Consider the following 23212-nt stretch of genomic DNA (forward strand, 5'->3'; position numbering starts at 1 on the left):
ACACTCGAAAGAACTCTCTTTAGCGCGGGAAGCGCTAAAGAGAGAACGAGGAGGAGTCGCTTGCTGGAGGGTAGGCAAACAATGAAGAGTCCCGTTCGTGGCTCGTTTCAAAGCGCGGCAGAATGCATCCGACGACGGCAGCTCGTGAGAATCGGCGCAGCTACCGTTAGTAGTAAGAAAGATTGACTCTAAGGCGGGAACGGGAAAAGAGCGATGGAAACGGAACTTCGTTATAGGGTAGGAACAGGGTAGGGACAGGGCAGACGATACCTCGGAAGCGCGTTTAAATCTTTTCACGTGCATTTCCGCGGAAGACACTTTGTGGTCCGTTTGCGAAATCAATGAATGCGCATTTTTCTCCCTCCTTTTTTCTCTTCGAAAGAGACAGGAAGCGACATTCGTGGATAGGCAAGAGTAGCTGGCCGCATTGAATAATACGAGCGAGTAAGCCAAAATGCCAGTCAAATCGCGAAATAAATGAAACGCAGATAACGAAGCCAGAAAAAAAAAAGAATTTTTCTCATTACATTCATCAATTCGCAAATAGAAAAACACTTATTCCGAATTTTGCAACAAATTTCTACAGTATCGGATAACATTTTACGTATTTATCATTTTTTATTACAACATTTAAAATTAATTTTTCTATTTATGTTTATTTTATATTTATCTTTTATTTAAAAACACTAAAAACTTGTAAAAGGTACGCACGTATTTCACGACGAAAAATACTACGAGACCCGATAAAAGGAGTCAACGTATAGAGAGACACGGACAGCGCAATAATATCTTCGTCGCCAGCCAGTTCTGGTCGCTTGCATCTGGTACAAAGAGTTATTGTCGCGATCGCGCGTCCTGTATTTATTGTATCTCTTCGCGGGCAATATCGTCGCTCGCCCGAGTTTTCGGTCAGCGTCTCGCATGGGAAACTACACGGGACAAACGTACACGTATCCGTACTGCGAGACCGACCCGTATCAAATGCCGTATCCGTGAGGAGGCATTGTCACGGTACCCGAGCATTTTTCATGTTCGCGTTTCTCAGAAATAACGATCCCGAGACCGCGAACGCGACAGCGCGCGGGTGCATGTTTCGTGGCAAATGGAGGGAACGCATTGAACATGAGCTGACCGTAGATATAACGTGCTATGATAGAAGTATCTCGGTGTGAAACACACACACACATTGACGAAATTGAATGGAGCATATATGATAAACAAAGACGATATTAATATGGATATTGTAACAGAAAGATTATCAAAACTTGTCAATTTATTAACGCATGAAGTTATGTATAAAATCTTTCCGCGATTATTTTTAAATGTCTGCATTTTTCCGTATTTATATAATCGATAAAATACATATTGAATACGATTTTGCGAGATGAGTTATAATAAATCGCTATATGCAAAGTTATTTGAAAAATGATCAAGAGTTTCTCTCACTTTTGCTGCACAAATTGTACAAATTGTAATATTTTAAAGAAATAATATGAGGTAAAATGGTGGTTAGAATTTTCTCTTCCATTAAATCCTTTCGCTATACCTTCACCGTCCTCTCTTCTTCATTCTCTCGTTCAAATTATAGAGTTGTGTCCCGAAAGCAAAAAGGTATCAATGAGAATATAAATGGAGAGAATATAAATCGAGCAGCGCATTGCAAGTTCTTCCATTCTACATAAAAAGTTCATACTTCTTCTATGTATATCGAAAGTTCACACACAGACTTTTCGTTCATGCATTCGTAAACGGCTTTTGACCTCTCAATATATTCTTCAATATGCTCATACTGCATACATGAATCACTTGTACATGCAAATCGACCAAAGTATAAAATGACGAAAATATTGTGGTAAATGTAATATCATATTTCTCTTAACAAAAAATTTATAGAAATAAGAATTTTTGTGGAATATTCCATTATATATACAGGATGGGTCATTTATATCGAGACACCTAAATATCTAAAGAATAAAGCAAAATTGAAAGAAATGTTTCAGGCAAAAGTTGTTCGTTTTTAAGGGGGTCGTAAGATGATGCCATTAGTCTGATTCTTGGATGGAGGCGCTTCGGAGATTTCAATGTCAATCTTGTTTTATTTTCTTTACATCAATTGATGTCTCTCATTTTTCGAGCTTGAAATATTAAGGTAACATTATTGCAAAATAAATAATAATTTTATGAGATATTTCATACTTTATGTAAAATTATGTCGAAGTAAAGTAATAAAGTATAAAATATCTCGTAAACTATTAAACTTTTGGCCATCATACTTCTATAACTTTTTATGCAGAATATTACAAGGAATCGATTTATGTAAAAAAAATTGGGGTGTTTCCGTTTAAAAAAACAAGATTGACATTGAAATCTCCGAAACGCCTCCACCCAAGGTCAAACTAATGGCACCATCTTATGACCCCCTTAGAACCAAATAACTTTTCTCCGAAACAATTCTTTCTATCTTGCTTTATTTTTTAGATATTTAGATGTCTCAATATAAATGCCCCACCCTGTATATATACAATATATATTTTTTTTATTTTTAGATATATATATTTATAGATTTAGATATCTCTCTCTTTCTATCTCGTAAGAAAATTATTAAAGGTTGTAACCAAAAATCAAACAGCTTTGAACGAATAGATAGTAGGATGAATAAATGTTTTCTCAATGGAAAATTAGCTTTTCCCGATGTTCTCCGAAGCATCCTCACTGAACGAAACGGAAATCAGCGTTAAATAGATGGCTTCATAATTAATGGTTTTATTATTAAATAAACGAGCTTAACCAATGAAAAATGAATAGCGGAAAAGCGATTTTCACTGGTGAATCCCAAATCCATTACTATCACGCGACAGCTCTGGGAATATCTTTGCTAACCTGATTTTATCCTTGCTTTTCGAAAGATGTCTTGTGCAAAATGAATCATTTCCGGCGTTCTAATTTTAACTTAGTTCCCCAGTGTTAATGAAATGCCGCTCTTAATCATCTGATGTAAAATCGAGTTTATAGTGCTCCGATTTTGAATCAATTATATTGCTATTTTTTTATAAAGAAGTAGAAAACGCAATTTAGTATATTCCTCTTTAAAGTTACAGAAATATGTATCGTATAAAGTGATACATTTTTTTCATTCGCTTAAATAAAAAAATATAAAATTCCGCCGAACGTATTACAATAAAAGCTATAAAATTGAGTAAATAAATATTATCGTTGGATGTGTAATGTTAAACAAAATCATATATTTATTCAGTTATGTTGATCGGAGTTACGTCGTGTAATTATAGGATTTCATTAACATCTATTGCATTAATTTTTTTATCTTCAATACCATTTGTATTTTATTTATGTTACTCGGAATAATGTGCACGCGCAAAATCCGGCTTTTAAATAACTAAAATTATCATTGCAATATATAATTTTATTCCGATCTGTTTTAATTACATAAAACACGGAACTCTTTATTCCTATCGTGCGATAGAAGCAAATCGACTGTGATGCGCATAATTACATGTAATGGTCAACAATCGAACGTATTCAGAGCAAACAATGCATTATACGCTCGCAATGAGTTGCCCCGTTTTGAAATCGTTAATATCAATGAGATCCCTCTCATTAGCCGTCCACCAGAAGCAAAAACCAGAGCAATTTAATCATCCCACCGAGAGACACCCAGTATGTGTTCCGCTTGACTAACGAGCGTCCGTCCGATGACTCTTTCGTCTTCATTTGAAGTGGACGTGCACACGAGACGAGACCGAACTTTGAAATTAATTTGCCCGTATCCTTTTCCCAAGATCATACTCGAGCGTACGATGATATACAGGACGCCCGATGTTCGGTCGCGTTAAATCTTAATTGGAGATTGAAAAATTGCTGTTTAATAACGTAAGATATTTATTAGATTTAATTTTGAGATATTTATATATGTTTATCATTAAGATTTAATGCGACGTGTTGCGACATTCTGCAAAATTAAAACATCATAAATACATAACACGATGCACAGTGTGAGACACTCTGCATAATTAATATTTTTGTAATTCATTAATTCGATAAATGCTCTGAGATCTTTTAGAGGGAAGAGTTTAATAAACTTCTCTAAAATAAAATTTTATATCGATTCTCTTCGCACAAGAGATTCTGATTTCATCGAACACATGTGCGTCCCAGAGGTGAGAAATATCCGCGAATTACGGCATTATTTAGTGAACTGAAAGGATGGATAGATTACCCTGTGTTTATCGACGTGCACTGGTCTCAAGTGACGATCGAAGAGTAACTTGTCCGGCTCGATGTTGATAGGACTCTGCCGCCTTCCTTTGCTGCAGAGAGACCACTGCGGATTTATCAGGCCCCAAAACGAAGGTCCTGTAATATAATATAATATGTTAGTAAAAGTAAGAGAAGATTCGCTCTTTTTCTTAACGATTAAAAAAAGTATGACAATAAACGGGAGTCTGTATTGCATTATATCCACAAAAATTTTTTTAATACTGCTAGAGAAAAAGATCACAATTAGACAACGATAACACTGGAATGTCATTTTGCTCCAGAAAAATTATTTATATTTTCTAATTTTCCATCTTAGATAATCGCAAAAATCATATTCAGTTTTGTTTGATCAGGTCCAATTTTTGAGAAACATAGGATTTTTCGAAATTTCTGTAAATGTCCGTTTATTAAAATCGTTAACTAGGATATCATTACACAATTTAATTGTTATTACATTAAGCAATCATGGCTAATAATTTAAACGTCAAAACAGCGCAAGATTTCGAGTGACGTCTAATAGACTATATACATTCACTTCAGGACCCCTATGGATTAAAGAAAATTTTTTAAATTAATTATTAAGGTTTATATACAGGGCGTTAAAAAAAACTATTTATTATTTATATGATAGATAGGACACACTATATTGAGTAAAAAAACTTTAGTAAATATAGGTCGAAAGCTCAACCGTTTCTGAGATATAAACATTTTTGTATGTTAGCATCATGATTGACCTACCACCGGTCCTTCTACGTGTCTCATGCGACGTAAGAAGAAGATAATCTGTCTAAATCTTTATCTCGATATTTACAGAAGGTGTTCCACATGTCCTTCTTCCATTTCCATACACGCTTGGTATTTTCTTCTTACGGAATCGCAAACTCTCTCGAAAATTCCAGGTGTCTGTCAAATTATTTGACAAGCACGCTGGATATCTGCCATTTCTTTATTAGAGTAATACGCTGACATTTTCAGCAAGATACTTTGTAACTGTGTAATCACCAAATCGCAAGGATCCGCAATCGCCGGTTGATGACAACTGACTGATTGCCGGTGAAATCTTTTGTTACAAAGTATGTACAGAAATTGAATGAGGACATGCAGAACGCGATTTATAAACATTGCATGCGAAGCCAGTAAGTCAATCGTAATACTAATATATAAAAATGTTTATATCTCAGAAACGGTTAAGCTTTAGACCTATATTCACTAAGATTTTTTTACTCAGTGTGTCCTATCTACCATATAAATATTAATTTTTTTTTTTAACGCCTTGTATATATGGGATTTTTTTTTTTTTACTTTTAACGTTTAATTTATCACTTTAAAAGATGTAATTAAAAAAACTTTTACGTCTTCTGTGGGATTTTTCCAATTTTTTAAATTTTTCTTTTAGAAATTGCAAAAGAACTCGATGATACAAAAATTTGAAAGCAGATATTCAGGGCACTAAAATTGACCGAAAACAAGTATTTTGATTCAAGAAGCAGAAAAAAAAGTTTTAAAATACACATCAATGATAATTATTATATAACGTGTTGGGTGAGTTTCATCCAGAAATATCATCTAGAAATTTTGAACTTGCATCGTATCGCCGAGCATCCGAAAGAAACTCGGTCGTAAAGCCCCAAGAGATAGGATCCTTATTTTCTCTATTTGAGTACGAGTCGTCGTGTCACGTGTCAACCGCTCAGAAATCTGAAATTTTTATAATTTCAACTTTTCCAGCTGGTCGCGCCGGCCCGTCCCTTGTCCAGTCCGCGTCAAGTTTCGCTCGGCAAAAGGGATTTTGAACTCGTTTTGCCCGGTTCGTACGCCAGGGACCTCCCCTCCAATACTTTCGTCTTAGGGAGCAACCGACCCGTTCGCGTTTCCCGGCACTCCTCTGAGAAATTTAACTTTCTTCACGTCGTCCGTAAGAATCGATATCCCCTGAAAAAGCCCGGCTTAACGAATCCTTGGTCGCGGAATCTCACGTTCTCTCGCGAAACACAGCACAAACAGGAATTACACTTCCTGCGGAAGTATTTAGATAAAATTTAAAGTCTACTGGAAAAAAAATTCTCGAGTATTAAATATAATTAAATGGAAAAATTGACGTCTCAAAGTTTTACTTTCACTCATATTTACTTGTGTACTTATGTTATCGCGTATCTTCTTCTTTAACGAAGTTCGATTTATCATCCCGTTCGCCATAACTCTAACAAAAGTTATAAGTCATCCTTTTAATCTACTCATCCCTCTCTCGCAGGGAATAACAAACAGACTTTCCTGAAATATTCTCGCCTTGAGCGAAAAGCTTCTCACGCTTCTTATATATATATTTCTTTTTTCCGTAAGACCACTTGTCGACGACTCTCGCGAGACAGCAACTGACCCGCAACACAAGAGTGGACAATGAATTATTAGACGTGTCGATCCCAGAATCTGGTAACGACACGCGAGAGATGCACACACTGATACTACCCGAGACATATTACTTGTACACAGAGTGTTTCAAAAAATACAGACTTGCATCTAATTTTGCACCTTAATTAATTCATTTACAAAGCTGTCACAAATATCATTTCTACGATTCAAGTTACAATCAATCTAGATAATTGTGACACTAAAATAAATGCAACACTATATAATATTCCTTTATATTAATATAATTAAAAATCTCTTTAATAATATTGTAACAATTAAATCTAAAAAGAATTTTTAAATTCATATATAAAAGGAAAGCAACACGGACATTTTATTATTCATACAATAGTAAAATTATTAACTTTTTGTCATGTAATATTACATCATCCTGATATGCCTCTTCTCTCGCTTTCGATAGATATAGATATATTCCTATATTAAAGGTGAGAGTCATAAAGTTGTACAAGATCGTAAATTTCGAATCACCTCATCCACACGGGCGGTGAAACAGGTGTGCGAACTCGATGCGTGCCAAGCTCACGTGTTAACGAATCCATCATGGGAAGAAGGGGGAGGGGGAGGAACGTATGAGGGATGACACGTAATGACATCTCGGCGCGCAAACGTAATCAAAACTTACGAGCCCAATAAACGCATGCGTAACGGTTCAACGGCGGGCAAGCAACCCTATGAGCACACGCACGTACGCACGTCGCACGCGTGTGCGATGATAACATACGGATACGACGACACTTTAGTGTTGTAACGGCGGCGCAATTAGTCCCAATGTAATTAGCATTTTCGCGCCACAATTTTTTTTTCACGCGAGCGGTCCGCACACGACATGCGTGATTCGTTTCATCGGAACGGAACTTATTAATTAAAGGGTTGTAAAAAGCGACGTTTATTTATACTAAGTCGATCTCCCCCGATCGTTTTATTTCGAGATATAAAACGCGTGATATAAACGACTATTATAATGCATATATATATATACAGGATGGGGCATTTATATTGAGACACCTAAATATCTAAAATCTAATATCTAAAAAATAAAGCAAGATAGAGAAAGAAAGAAATATTTCAGACAAAAGTTGTTCGGTTCTAAGGGGGTCGTAAGATGGTGCCATTAGTTTGACTTTGGGTGGAGGCGCTTCGGAGATTTCAATGTCAATCTTGTTTTATTTTCTTTACACCGATTGATGTTTCTCATTTTTCGAGCTTAAAATATTGAGGTAACATGATTGCAAAATAAATAATTTTATGACATATTTCATACTTTATGTAAAATTATGTCGAATTAAAGTAATAAAATAAAGTATAAAATAACTCGTAAAAACTATTAAACTTTCGGCCATCATACCCCTATAACTTTTTATGCAGAATACTGCAAGGAATCGATTTGTGTAAAAAAAATTGGGGTGTTTCTATTTAAAAAAATAAGATTGACATTGAAATCTTCGAAGCGCCTTCAGCCAGCTTAGAACCGAACAACTTTTGTCTGAAACATTTCATTCTATCTTGCTTTATTTTTTAGATATTTAAGTCTCTCAATATAAATTCCCCACCCTGTATATATATATATGTATAGAGTAAGAGAGAGAAAGAAGTATGTAAATCCACTTGCGGTTTGAATATAAAATTCTCGACTTCATAGATCTCAATCGATTGCAACGGCATGAAAAACTGGTTGACATGACGAGAAATGATATTATTCTCCGATTTATTTTCTATACATAGTCAAGTTGTTACACATTTCGCGGTATGCTCTTTATAATTCGCCTCGCACGTAAAATAATCGCGCACTTGATTTCTTAACACGAGAAAATGGGAAAAAGACAGAGAGAGAGAGAAAAATACTAGCTACTGTAATTCTATAGCGCGTAGTCTCTATCCGCGCTTTCTCGCCTTTTTCCGCGATGGAATTTATGTCGAGGGAAATGGCACGCCACCGCGCTAGCCACGCAAATGTTTATTAAACGACGCACGCATACGGCGCATGTATATACGCTTGGCTGTATGTAAACGCTTTCCACTTTCATTCCGGTCGATTCGTCGTGCAACATTTGCGCGCTGCGGTACACCCGATTTCATCCACAATCGCAATCTTCGCCATTATTCTTCGTTATCGCGTATATATACGCGACGCAGCCACGCCGAGATTTACCTCTTTGCGCTTATCTATTTACGATTTCGGAGTGTTACATGGATCTGCAATTTATTCGATTAAGTTTCTCTCAAACGCACAACCGTCGCCGATTATGCCCGCGAGCACGCACGCGACTGCGAGATTTGAAGAGGCCAGTGTCTATTCTAGCGGTATGAAAAAATTGATGATTTTTAAGAATTTTTTTTTTTTTAAGAAATTAGTCTCTCTCTTTTTGGCGTTTTTTTTTTTATTTAAAAATTAGATATTTTAATCTTGCTAAATTTTTTCATTTATTGAAATCAATTGTCCGTACTGCTAGAATAGACTGGGAGTTCTAAAGTACATATTTCGTTGCGATCCAATTCCTTTTACGTTGGCTACTTACATAGCGTGTGCACGTACTCGAAGAACATAAAATAATCATATGTACTTTGTAAAATATATATATATATATATATATGCCACGAGAAATAAAAATATTTCAAATCGGTTTCATTTACGACATTCGCAGCCGTCGTAACATTTTCAGTTTATTAACTCGTAAACTTATCAACGGACTCGTTCCTTTTTTTTTTCTAGCGGGGGATTGGCCTACGTATTTAATATAGCGATAAAATTGTTACACCCCGTAGAAATAAAAGCCCTCGTAAGAGGCAAACTGTGTGTTTCGAGAATATAAATTATTCGCCAAAATACCGCCTCCGAGATATATATTATATTAGCTTTATTGCACTTTGTGCGATATATTACGCGTGACAAGGAATTATTAGCTCGCGGAAAAGCATCGTATGTATGTATGTAACGGACGTGTAATCTACTATTGGATTATAGTTACACGAGCAGCGTTTAAATCGATTCGCACCAGCGGACGATCGGACCTAAACCACATCGGACCGTATTCTATTAAATTAAACCCATTGTTCTTCGCGAACATAGGCTACGTTGTATCGGTCCGAGAACAGACCAATTTAAAGCCACGGGACTTAATTAGTATCGATCACACACATTCGATCGTATTGTTCTACCAGAAGGGGGAAGGAGGGCTGTATTTATTCAATATCTCACTTATGCATAATGACAAGAAAAGAATACGTTTTAATTAATTTTAACGTAATTTACAAAGTTCTTATAACTTTGAGAGACAGATGATGGATGCAAGTTCCCCATTAACTAAATAGAGGCTACTGTCATTCGGTTTCGTATCGATCCAGTTGCGAATAAATGTAATATATAATAGTCCACATAATAATAGTAATATATATATATAGTTTTATATATAATACATAATATATAATCTCCTTTACATAAAAACACCGACATATATTATAGGAAGAAATGTAATGTGTATTTAATTCCTTAAACAAAATTCAATCAAATTACAAAACTGCAAGATGTAGGATAACATGTAGGTAATTGTTCATCGATAATTCGCAGAGAGAATTTCCATAACCGCTAACATACATATTATATTACAAAATTTTACTGCGTGATTTTATTCAAACTTTTAAACCCCTAGTATTCTTAATATCCCGCGATAATTCGATAATACAGTGAAATAATACTACGGCGCGTGCGCTTTAATGAATTTTCATCCCCATGCCGGAAATACGTTTAAATTTGCGAATATCACAGCTTTGTATTCCCGTTTGCGAGTTTTACCTCCGCGTATAATTGCATAATTACCTCCTCGGCCGTCATTAAGAAGCGGTTCGCTGCTGATACCGAAGCAACGAATAAGGGGTGGCCTGTTCCCGGAACAAGCTTAGGAGAGACCCGAAAGAGAGGGGGCGGGGGGGGGAAGAGAGAATAATGAAATAACGATGGGCAGATGGAATGATTACTTTCTTATCACCCGAGGGCAGGTAGGCTATTATAGCATTTATCACGTGGAACCTGAGGAGGTGAGCTCGACGACGGCATGGCGGAAGCCCAAGTGGCGAGGAGAAGATGAACGGAAGGGCAGGAGGGGAGGGGAAGGGATATGAACAGACACAGACACTCCTGGCCCCTGGTATATAACCGAGGCTACGAAGGCGGTCCTGACGGGGAAGGTGTAACAACCCTATTATTGAAACTTCAAGCGCGGAGCAATCATTCTGCAATTAGCAAAAGTGATTAAGTGTGGAAGCCAACGTAGCCTGGTCCTCTCCCTTCTCTCTTTCTTGTCCCCTCGTTCTCATTCTCCCTCGGAGCACCGGCAATCCGTATACCGTCCTGGCGGATCCTCACTTGAGCCGTTTTTCAACCCGCTCCAACGCAAAATTTCTTTTCCCCTTCCTCTACGGCGTCATCGTGCGGCTGTAGCCCTTAAATATCTATATTAATTATTCCTAAGAGAGAGGGAGTGGTCTTGCTTGAGAAAAAAATAAGAGTATTCGGGCCTGCCTCGTCTCTATCCTCGTTAACCAATCTAATCATAAGCTAACGGACGCTAGCAATAATTGCTGGCAATTTTTTATCCTCTCTCTCGCTCGTCGCTCCATCTTGGCTCAATCTTCTTCTTCTTCTTCTTCTTCTTCTTCTTCTTCTTCTTCTTCTTCTTCTCGTTCAGCCAAGTCAAGTCGAATTTCTTCCCTTGCCGTTAGATTTCCGCCGATAAGAAGCAACACGCCGCTCGGAAACGGCAGCGAGATTAATCAAGGATGGATTAGCTCCTACAGAGTGGGTCGCCTCGATAAAAACAATTAATCGACGGCTGGAGTGTTTGAAAAATGCCAGGATCGGCTCGGCTTTAAACCGCGTTTTAATGATTTCCGCAGACGCGAGAAAATCGAATAATCGTGATAGGGTTCTTTGTATTAACGAAGATTAAAATAGAAAGTTTTGTAGGTTTCGATAATAAATCCGCGACAAGAATAAACGAAAAACTAATAATGGTGTGATAATTCTATGCTGTGATCCAATTATTTAAAATGCGAACCGACTACCAACTGATTATTTAAAACTTTCGCATATTTTTATTTTATATATTTTAAAGATGCGATACAAAAAAAAAATCAATTTTGTTATATTTTACTTTTATGAGAAACTTACATTCTGTGAAAAATTTAAAAATTTGATATTACACAAATAAGTTTTAATTAAATATGTTTTTTATAATAGATTAAAAAAGAATAAATAAATGAAGACGCACGCGCAAAAGGAATTTTTGGATTTACTCGTTTCTTTCAGTTTTGAAAAATTTATGTAATATGACACACGAACTTCGTCATAAAAATACCCCAGAATGAGATAAATAATATATTTATTTAATGCACATTATGCAATTACAGCGCAGGATATTAACTCGCTTCAAAATAAAATTGTCTGTTTTGCGAGAATTGTATTATGGAAAATTGTGTAAAGCAATTTTTTTTTTTTTTTTTTTTTTTTTAACAGCCGACTCGGAACATTGTAAAACTCGCGTGGACGGAAACGCAAACGAGGCGGGAAAGAGACGTGTGTTTCGTTGCGACATTTAAATTTCGCGAAAAATCATGATGCACAAACTCACCAGCCAGTGTCTCGCTTAATACAACGAGGACGTTACAGCGGTAGATACGGCGTATAAGATCTGAAAGCCAAATGCTTGTAAAAACTGTGTTAATGGCGCGTCCCGGAGAGAGAAAAGTTGAGGGAAAGTAGAAAATGCTGTTATTTGCATGATATTCATTAGCATATATATTTACGCGTCAGCAAAGACCCCCGGTTGCTACTACTGAATATACAGCGGACTATTCTAATAAATCCGAGATGAGCGTTCGTACTTTCATCGAAGCGTGTAGTTTGAATGCCGATCAATGTATAAAGGTATATAAATACATAAAAAGAATATAACCTTTTGTTTTTTATATTAAAATAATTTTCTGAAAATAAATTTAAAAGTTAATTATAGAATTAGTATATGTTTGCAAAATCTCTATATGCGAGTGTATATAAAAAAAAGCTCTTAACAATAAATATAAAATATAATAGAAATATTTTCAATTGTATTTAAAATATAAAAGTTTAATTTACTGAATTGAAAATGCAATAAGAGAAAAAGGAAGAAGAAGCAATTTAACAAGTTGTCCTCGCTCCTTTTTTATTAATTCATCAAGATAGGGATAATTAAAAATTTAAGATAGATTAATTCAAAATTTTAGGAAACGTTAAAAAAAAGAGATCATCATCTTTAAAAATAGTTATTCAACGTTTAACTAAGATTCTTTGTCAAATTTAACGCCTTGTAATAAGAACGAGAAAAAAATTAAATATTATTACATATCTTATTTAAAATTCTTTTCGTATATTTATATGTTTTAACATTATAAACATCACATTTGATCATATAGCGTAGAATAAAAGTTTCTTGCAATGTTTCAATCATCATTGCGTTGAAGAATGTCGCGGTTTCTACGGACACGATTTGGCGATCTACTAAAAAACCGTAGTAAACTCAACGAAATAAACGATCCAAGCGACTGACTTTTCGCGAGAAGTTTACGTAAGAATTCCGTTAAGTCGCGGGCGTAACACGGGTTTTCAATCTGATTCGTCGATAGCTTACGCTACCGCGGCAAAGTGAAAAAGAGCTCAACAACGGTGAAAACAGTGGAAAATTCTTCCAGAGCGTGCTGTAAAAAATATATTGCAAAGGTTTGGCCGGAAGCTGCTGGTGAGTTCTCGATTCTCTTCGGGAAGCTCTCTCTCTCTCTCTCTCGTTCCCACCAAACGAACGGAAGATTTATTGACTCCTGCGAGAACATGAAAAGTGTCGCGACCGACCATCGGGCGCCGTCGAGTTTTGCCACGAATGCGGCAAAGGTCGTCGATATAAGGAATATAATGACGCCGGAGGTCCTCTATAAGTTGAGGAACTTCTTCAAGAACGCTTGATTTTATTTTCTTTATAGCCAGCTTTTCTATCAGATCGTAAAGTCGTTTATGTCGTAACGTGGCTTCCCTCAAAAGAGAAATGATAAGAATTCTTAGTAATAAGATCAAAGTGTGTATGCATTCGGCTCAAACGGAGGGATGTGAAAAGTTTCTTGAAAAGTTTTCAAAAAGATCAAATAATCTAATCAACCTGAGAAAAAAGAGAGATTAATATACATTAGATAGGATGAAATTAATTAGGCTACAAGTGTGCGCTGGAAAAATTATCTTAATTATTACTGCATACGGAATAATTTGATAAAGAAAAACAGCAAGTTGTAATTTATTTTTTACAAACTTTCTTTTATACTTTTTTTAGTTACAAATCTAGTTTCGAAAAGTTGAAACTTGAAACGCGCGCACTCACACACACACACACACACGCACACGTGTAAAATTCAAGAAAGAAGAATATATTTTGAAATATGATTTTATCGATAAAAAGTTCCTTCTTACAACGATATACTCCGACGAGATTTATTCGCATCTTCGACGTATCAGAAGTTTGTACAAAAGCCGGAAAGAATTAGTCCCCTATTCTTCCTGCTGGACGCAACCTTCGATCTACTTCCCGCGATTTTTTCTCACCAACGATAAGAGGGTATTCGCACCGGCCGACCGGTCAATCGTTTGAACAAACTAGTCTCTAGATACGTTTCAGATAAAAATATAAATCACGATCGTTAACATTTTTCTTTAAAAAGTCAAATATAGCATCGACCGTGGAATCCTCGATTAAAGCATTATTTTTTAAACGCAAAATATTTTTGAATCAACGCGATATTTTTGTTCGACATTCTCATACGAGATAGATGCTGCTTAATATAACTTGTTCAGCTTTAGAATTGAAGACACTTTTTAAAAGCGGAGCGTGTCATTAATAACGACACCTTTTAAAAAGATATTTATATCCATCGTGATTAATGAAAGAGGGACCGTAAGGATCAAATATTAAGAATTCACTACTTATTGTCCGAAAATTACATCACCTCGGGTATCTTCGCTTTAGCTTCGACGTCGTTAAAGCTGTCGCATCACTTCCAAATTAATTGCCGTTGTATAATTAATCAATGTCGCCGCGACATCGCCTCTCTTACAAATCGAATCGAACTCTGTAACGATATCATCAAAGACGGAATATTTCGTGACGGAGAGAAAGGCGTGAAAAAAATACATAACGTAATTATGTATCAAAGTGTCATTAGTGTCTTTCTTTTTTTCCCTTAACAATTGCATATTCTACTGAATATAAAATCGATCGCGTACTATCAATAAAATGTTTATTGAGAAAAATTGGGTTATAAACAATTAAATATAATTTAATAAAAATGAAACCGATTCGCTTTTCGCTTAATTGCGAATATATACTCGGATTATCCAATCAAATATTTTATATAAACTATCTTTTATATAAATTGTTTATTGAAAGAGCTAATAAATTGAATATTTTGTAATTAAAATAAATATTCAGGCAATCAAGATGTTTTTCGATAAAGAAATGTTAGATTAATCATTAGGATTTTCCATTGGATTCTCCAGTTGTCCGGTTTAAAATAGTTGGCGACTATTCAAAAGCTACCATGTGTCCTGTAATTCCAATCAAGTAAATTATGATATCCATAATTAGGAGCGCGTCGCGTGTTCATCCCTTCTAGATTCTAACGAGGATTATAATCCGAGAGGAGGTGCAAAATGGAGAAACGGGATGGCCGTTCATTAGCATGTGGATATTCCCCGTGTGTCCCTTGAAAAAATATCTGCCTACGATGTACGGCAATCCGCGGACAATAGTTTTGCCGCCGGCGGGGCGAGCACGAATAGGTTGATTGGGGAACAGCGAAATGTATTCATGTATGCATATGAATTCAGTTCTCCTCTTGCAGTAGGCCGAGGCGACGAGGCGCCTAGATACGCCGATATCTGCGGACTAAAAGCCCCTCACCGTTGAAAAACATCTTAATTGGACTTCGCGTCCTACTGTTCCGTCGTCCCTAAACCGCCCTTTCGTCCTAAGCCGTCCCTCTACCGACAATTCAAAATAACAAATCTCCTTTTCTCTTTTTCTCCCTCTCTCTCTGTTCACACGATACAGAAAGAACACTATACAAATCCTTTAATCGATTCAAAATATAAATTTTGTTTTTAATAAAAAAAAAATGTGTAGAGAAAATATTAACGGTACTTTCTTATTTAATTTCAAGTATAGTTTAGTTTCTAAGAATTAATTATAAAAAAGAATTCAAAACGTTAGAAAAGGAAATATTTAAATTTTTCTTAAGAGAAACTTTTACTTTTTATTCGCCAAGAGAAGGTATAGGAGAATTTTAAGTCTACCACCATTTGAAATCGAGACTCGTCGATAACCGATGAGAGAGATAGAGGCCGCAATGCGTTCTCGCGATCGGAAAGAACAAATATTTTTTCAGAGCCGGGAAAAGAGAAGCCGACGGTTTTTCCTATCCGTTGTGATATAAGGATTGGCGTGCCGCGGCTAAATTTATAGCCGATAGAGGATGCGCGCTAAAGTGCGCGAAGTCGCGATGGGTCGATGGGGAAACCCACCGACGTTGAAAAGTGACGGACAACACGGGGAGATATCACGACCGCGAAGTTAACGACGTCGGGACACGTCAACGGACTGTTAAAGCTTTTCACTTTTGTTACCTTTTGCTCTGGGTCTGGGTTTGCTGCTCTTTTCGCTCTGAAAATATCTCGGTGCTTCTCCCCAATGCATTAATCCATGTCAACCGACAAACTCTCTAATGATACGTATGAGTCTTTCAAATCCTATCGGTTTCCTATCCTTCTTATTGCAAGTAGAAATTTGCTTGTAGAAAATCTAAAAATCCTTTACTATATACAAAATGTGGATCTTCAAGTGAAATTAATATTTATAATTCTTCTTCACTCGTAAAGAAGAAACTTAATTATTTATCCCGAAAAATTTATTTTCTATTTTGGTTTCCAAGATTTGTCGGTGTCAGAAAGAGATCGGCGTATTTCAGTTCAGAATAACAGATCCCCCACCCTTCTTTCTCTCCATCCGCTAGCGTTGATATAAAGAGAGATCAGTATACAGATTCTTTTTTTAATAAAAAAAAAGATGTCGAGACACGAACAATTCAGGAAATAAAATACGTTTAAAGATTAATTTTTCGAGAAAATGTTACATATAATTCACAATAAAATATCTTTTTACTTAATTTCAAGTATAGTTTAGTTTTTGAGAATTAATCGTAAAAAAAAATCGTTTCGCAAAATAAAAGATGTAATATATTGAAGTGACACCGATGGCAGATCCATTAGAACCAAATATCGCGTTTTTACAAGCAGTATAACTTGTACGAAATCAACGTTAAACGCGCCGACTGCTTTCATAGTTTCGCTCAGATAATAAACGACACACGCGCGACAATATACAAACGCCTGGAGCGTCAGTGGAGTGTGTCAGTGTATGCTGAAGCTGCATCAGAATTCCAGTAAACTGAAGCTACCAGGTTGACGATCCGCTTTCGCTGCATCCGCTAAGTGCACTCTGAGGATAGAGTCCGCGCAAGAAGAAAATCAGGAAAGTTAATTGCTGATGCATAACGCGCCGCCGCGAACCTTAGTTTCCACGTGTCACATTTTTTTCTTTCGCATTCTGAACTTTGCTCATTAAAAGGGCTCAGAAGGATTTGGGGGAAGGGGATAACGCGAAGCGGATATAATGCTGCACGTCGTAATAATGTAATGCTGTTTTAACGTCACGTCCAGCGGAAACGACGTAGTCGCGCGTATGCCGCTCGTACGAGTTACACGTGCCTGTACATACGTTACACAATTACATTTAATTTCAATATAGCATCGGCGTATTATCTCGCGTACGCGTACACATCCGATATTTGGCGTTTCGTCGTAATGGCAACCGGTTTTAACGACCGGCCCGGGAGAACGAGTTTAGTCTGGAGAGTGAAAAATGCACTGGGCACGGGGCAAATGAATTAAATTTTACACCGTTCGCGAGATTTACGGCGCGTAAATCCCGGCGCGATTAAAGTATTTGAAATATCCGCGCGAAATATTTTGTCACGCGCGATGAGATATTAAAAAGCCACGTTATTGATTTTAAAAAGCTACCATGGCCATTGACGTCCACGTCGATCTGTAGATGTGATTCGGCACGTTGCTATTTTTTAGGACACGCTATATTATCTCAGAAAAGAATAATTTACTCGAACGATCATTATGAGTGTAAATAATCTATCGTGCGCAGGGTCGATGATTTAAAGTTAAAGAGTCTCGATGAATTTTTAATCCGCGAAAGTACGGATAGATAATAAAAATTTCTAAGTCCCTCTCTTATTGTCAATGTATCTTTACATCCTAATTTATCTTGTGAATTGAGAGATTGATGTCGCGATAAATGTATACCGCCGTAAACACGAGATCTTCTAATGAACTTACGATTATAATTGTCTTCCCCTTTATTTTTAAAGTCAATACTCATTTATATTTCACTTAAGCTAATGGACCACTTGTAGTCCAGGGAGACTACGAGTTTATCCAAAATGCATCGAGCTAAAATACGAACGAGAGTTTCCCCTCATCGGTGTACCGAACTACTATGGCAGATCAGGTGTTCGGAATGCTTGAAAATTTCATCAGCTTTTGCAGCCGCGCCAATCCACCATCACGTGTAATCCCTCGGAAAAAAAAAAAAAAAAAAAAATCGAGTTAGCTTCAAAATCTTAACGAGAATGCGCCGCGATGGAATACGCGACGGCTAATATGCGATCCGATATTACAATTTTTATAAACGAAAAAATTTCGCAATTTTATAAAATGTTATGTATTTAATACATTTGTAATGTATATATAATAAATATTTATATAAAGACATTTTTAATTTGTAAAATCTCTTTTCATCTCTTTTTGAGTGATGAAAAGAGGAAATTATCGTTCTCTCTCTCTCTCTCTCTCTCTCTCTCTCTCTCTCTCTCTCTCTTCATACAAATAATTATATCCGGAAAGGACCTACTACGCGCAATAGAATCATACCCGCGGCCAATATAAATTGTAATTTACATATCGAGTTTCCAAATCAACCTCGATACGTCCGCAGTTTTCCGATCCGCGGTAAAACAGAGTAAATTGCCATTTTCGCCATGGTACAAATATAATGACGTTTACAGTCTCAATAATTTGTCATTTCGCTTGCGCGAAAATTTGCAGCCTCCCCCCCCCCTCCCCGCTCCTCACCCCTCCTCCCACCCCATCCATATTTACGCTAATCAACGCGGCAAAGTGGCGAATAAACACGATCGTGTATAGTTTTTGTCGCGTGAGGTAAAACAATTTCGTCGCATTTTACACGGGTTTTCGCGCGCGTTGGATCCTTTTCAAACAAAATGAAGGAACGTACAGTACAGCTAAAGCTCTCCGTGTACGCGCGTAACAATTATGGCAGCGTTCGCGCATCCGGCGCGTATAATTCGCGACGCCAATTTATAAGCGGATTCTAACACCGTAGTAACAGAGCTCTCTGCTTAACGCGCAGCATCAACGCGCGATAACGATATCGCCGGAGTCGCATTCGCGCCGCGGGCATGCATAGTTGTAAATTCGTTAATTAACTTAAGGCAATTGCCGGGCTGTAGCCCGGTAATGCGTTCGATCCTAAACAGTGCGTAACATGATACGACGGCACCGTGGGCCGTTTCGAATACGATTAATGATAAATTTACGAGTAATTTTATACATTAATTTGTAAATTCACGCGATTATCATTCCTCTTTTTCAACAAAAAAAAAAAAATAAAATAAAATAAAATATCAATTCTCTTAAAATTAAGAGAATATTGGAACATATGTCATTTTTATAAATAGTATTTTCAAATATATAAATTATTTTCTCTCGTGATCTCTATAATGCAATGCTATTATTCTCTGAAGAAGAGATATCTTTCTCGCAATTGACTCTGTAGGTGAACTTGGATTGGTGTTCGCGCGCGATCGATCGATTTCCAAGTTTCCGTTTCTCCGTCTGAGATTAGTCGGCTAATTCGCATTTACAGGTATACGAGAACGCGGGCGTCCCATATAGATACTTTTCGTATAAGTTTAATTGAAGCTTTTACGCCGATGTGAATAACTGCAGCTGTCTTGTCTCGCATCTTCATCCGACGCCGAGGACGGCGGCGAGACGACTTCATTACGAGGCTCGCAATCGATTGAAATTTCACCGGTTAACTTGAAGACACGGCGGATTTATTAGTTTTGCATCTATGCCAGTAGGACATATTTATTTATCGCTTGTCGATATATCGACTACTAATTTCCTATCGCACGGCTTACAATTTACGATCGCGTACGTACGCGTGGATTTATGCGCGCGATTACAAAAAGCCCGCGGCAAAGAAAAAAAAAAGAAAAAGAAAACACATTTGGTTAGAGACGGCAATCTCATCGGCGGAAAAAAAGTAGACTCTCGAGCGCGCGCGAACGCTCTTTCGCCCTGGGGTCATAATTTTATTGCTCGTATCAGTGATATTGCAAGTAACTCCTTGAAAAGCGCGATAGAGAGAGAGAGAGAGAGAGAGAGAAAGAGCTGGAGGCTTCATTTGAATATCCGTGCTACTGTATAAACGGTAGCGGAGAAGGAAGGAGCAAACTTTGCAATCAGCTGCTATAGCACCTATCGCGTGAGCGTTTGTTCATGGATCTTTTTTTTTCCGGGTGCCTAGTAATTCCACCATTGATGCCGTTATATTGCCTTCAGCTTCTCGGGTGTAAATACCAGTACACGGACATTTATTACGGCCTTTAGCTCGATATATTGCCGCGGAATATTCACGATTAAATTAATCGAATCGGCAAAATTGACCTTTGTGGGATTTGTAGAATGAAGAAAAATCTGTATCGGATATCTTTCAAAATGGAGTAAAAAAAAAAAAAGCGACTCTCCAGATACTAAGTTTGAGCGCTTCGCGATTATCTTCGTATATTTTTTTACAAAGCTTGAAAACACGCTTGCGCGACGAATATCGTGATAACACGATTGCCAAGGAGTGTTCGCCGGTAATTACCGGTAATGTATCAATGTACCGGTAATTACGAGCCGCTCTATCTATGTCAGTTACAAAATCAATCACGCGATCACTCGTTTGGCCTCTGCCCATTTACGTTTGAACCGTCCGTCGAGTTGAATCGATATCGCTTCTCTAATAGTTGGCCTAAATTTCGTTATAACACAAGTTCGCGAGAGAGCCTGATGGGCAAAGATAAATCTCGCAAATCGGCGAACGTCGGATTGTAAAAGTCGCAATTTTTACATTCGCATAAAGTGTATATTTTATTACAATTTCCCGGCTATTGTCATATCCTATCATATTTTTATGCTATAACCGGCGAATCCCGATGCGTATTACGCGTTGGGAACTCGAGAAGAGCATCGCGATCATCGACCTACAGAGGTGCTAACACGTTTTGATTTCAATCTGATTCAATTTATACATAGTTGGTTCGCCAAAACGCGCGAAAAAAGCAATCGTTTTTTTTTTTTTAGAGTTAAATAAAAGCACGACACGTATATTATTACACACATAAGATATAGAAAATTTTATCGACAGAGAATATACACATGTATGCGAGAATTAAGTCTGAGAGCGCGTGATATCGGTGAAAGCGCGAACGCGGTTAATTTCCTGTTTAATTAGAACTTCCTGTACACGAAGAGAGAGAGAGAGAGAGAGAGAGAGAGAGAGGGCGAAACGCGAATGTGGACCGCGTGTACGATAAACAGATACGTACACCGTATAATGAAAGAGCGCCATGATGGACCCGCTTGTTTGAAATCCACGCTCCTTGTCGCTCTCTCCGGTCTAGCACACACCCGCTATAATAACGTATGCACGCACACTCCACAGTCAAGCGGACCATCCGGTCTACTACCAGCCGACCAGGCCGGACCAGACCCGGTGCGGAGCGAAGCGGAGAGAGTCCGGTTTTCCGGAAACATATTCTATGCATACATGCATGTTCAACACCTGCGAAGCAAGTCCGGTCGCCGGTAGTCGGGATGTTAAATTACGGCATTTAAATAATTTCGTTTAATCTCTGTGCGGCCCTTCTGCTGCTCCTCTCCGGCTTACGCTCTCTCTCTCTCTCTCTCTCTCTCTCTCTCTTTACTCTTCTTCCTCCAGCTATCCGAACTAGAGCGAGCCGTCTACCACACGCAAAAAATATTTTTTTACATAATTTTCGGACTACACTAACAGATCGATGAAAAACCGAAATTTTGAAAAATATCCTCTGATGGCTTTATGCTACAATCTATGAATTTGCCCGCGAATTTATCCAACAAAATTGTCGAATATGTGGTGCCAAGAGAGAGAGAGAGAGAGGGGGGGAGAGGGAGAGAGAGAGTGTGTATTAATTAAGTGCCCCTTCTCTTTAGAAAGTAAAAAAGAAAAATCGATTTTTTTACATTTTCTGAAAGTATAGTGTCTGAAAAATATCTTTCAAATTTTATTTAAAAATTCGGGATATTGACGAAGTTGCGACTTTGGATAGGATAGATAATGATGGGTCTTCAAATGAGCCTGCGAAACTTTAAACGCGTTTATCTCAAAATATTGTTTTTCAAATTAATATGACGAATAATTTCAATTTTTTTTAATGAAAGAGTACATTCTCTCGGAGATATTAAATCTAAATTAAAGTTAATATTTTTCTCATCATAAAGAAATGAATAAATTTCAGTAAAATTGAAACATTTAATTTAAAAATGACACATTACTTTGTTATTTTTAAATTTTCTCTAATAAAATTAGATTTAATATCCCATAAATATCCTACGGAATAAAACTAGATTAAGTTTATTCATTTACACATGCCTCCATTCATCATGCTTCCATTTTCGTATGGACTAAAAAAAAAAAAAAAAAGAAAAAAAATACCCAAAAGAATATCCTAAGATTTAAAAATACTATTTAAACGTCAATAAAAACGTCAAAAAAATTAATTTCTAATATTTTTCAAAAAAAAAAAATTCTTAAAAATTATCAATTTTTCATACTGCTAAAGTAGACTGGGATAATCTCAAACGCACGAACACAATGTATGTTTTTATATCGCCGACCGTCGCGTCATGAATACCGCATTCGCTAATATTTCCTGGCTCAGGTTCATATTTCTCTTGGCGAATGTTAAATTGCATGAATGCGTAATAAGTCGCGCATAATAAGATCTCGTCCTTTATAATTGCAATTTAAAATTACATCAAGTTGATGTAATTCAAATGAAACTACATCAGATTGACCACTTTATCTTTGTTAAAGAATCCGTACGTAAATAGAATGCAAGGAAAGCTGTCGAACACTCTATAGATATTTTACAAGCGACAAACTTGTTTTGGAAAAGAAAGCTTATCCAGATGCGATATCGAGCGTAAATCACAATGGTAGTGTGTAACGCGATAACGACACGATTGTGTCGTCTGCGA

The 23212-nt window shown here is 37.0% G+C and overlaps 1 protein-coding gene across 2 annotated transcripts in view; it reads right to left on the reverse strand.

The window, feature by feature from the left end:
- Nucleotides 1-23212, reverse strand: part of Carpa (Carbonic anhydrase-related protein A) — a 127570-nt gene that overhangs the window by 39047 nt on the left and 65311 nt on the right. For both annotated transcript variants that reach the window (XM_070303184.1, XM_070303182.1), the window contains exon 3: nucleotides 4235-4371. In XM_070303184.1, the coding sequence (XP_070159285.1) occupies nucleotides 4235-4371 (137 nt within the window). The remainder of the gene's footprint in view (nucleotides 1-4234; nucleotides 4372-23212) is intronic.

Source organism: Polyergus mexicanus, unplaced genomic scaffold (genome assembly GCF_030449975.1).
Source record: "Polyergus mexicanus isolate NDT 795.1 unplaced genomic scaffold, iyPolMexi1.0 SCAF_10, whole genome shotgun sequence".
Taxonomy (NCBI): Eukaryota; Metazoa; Arthropoda; class Insecta; order Hymenoptera; family Formicidae; genus Polyergus; species Polyergus mexicanus.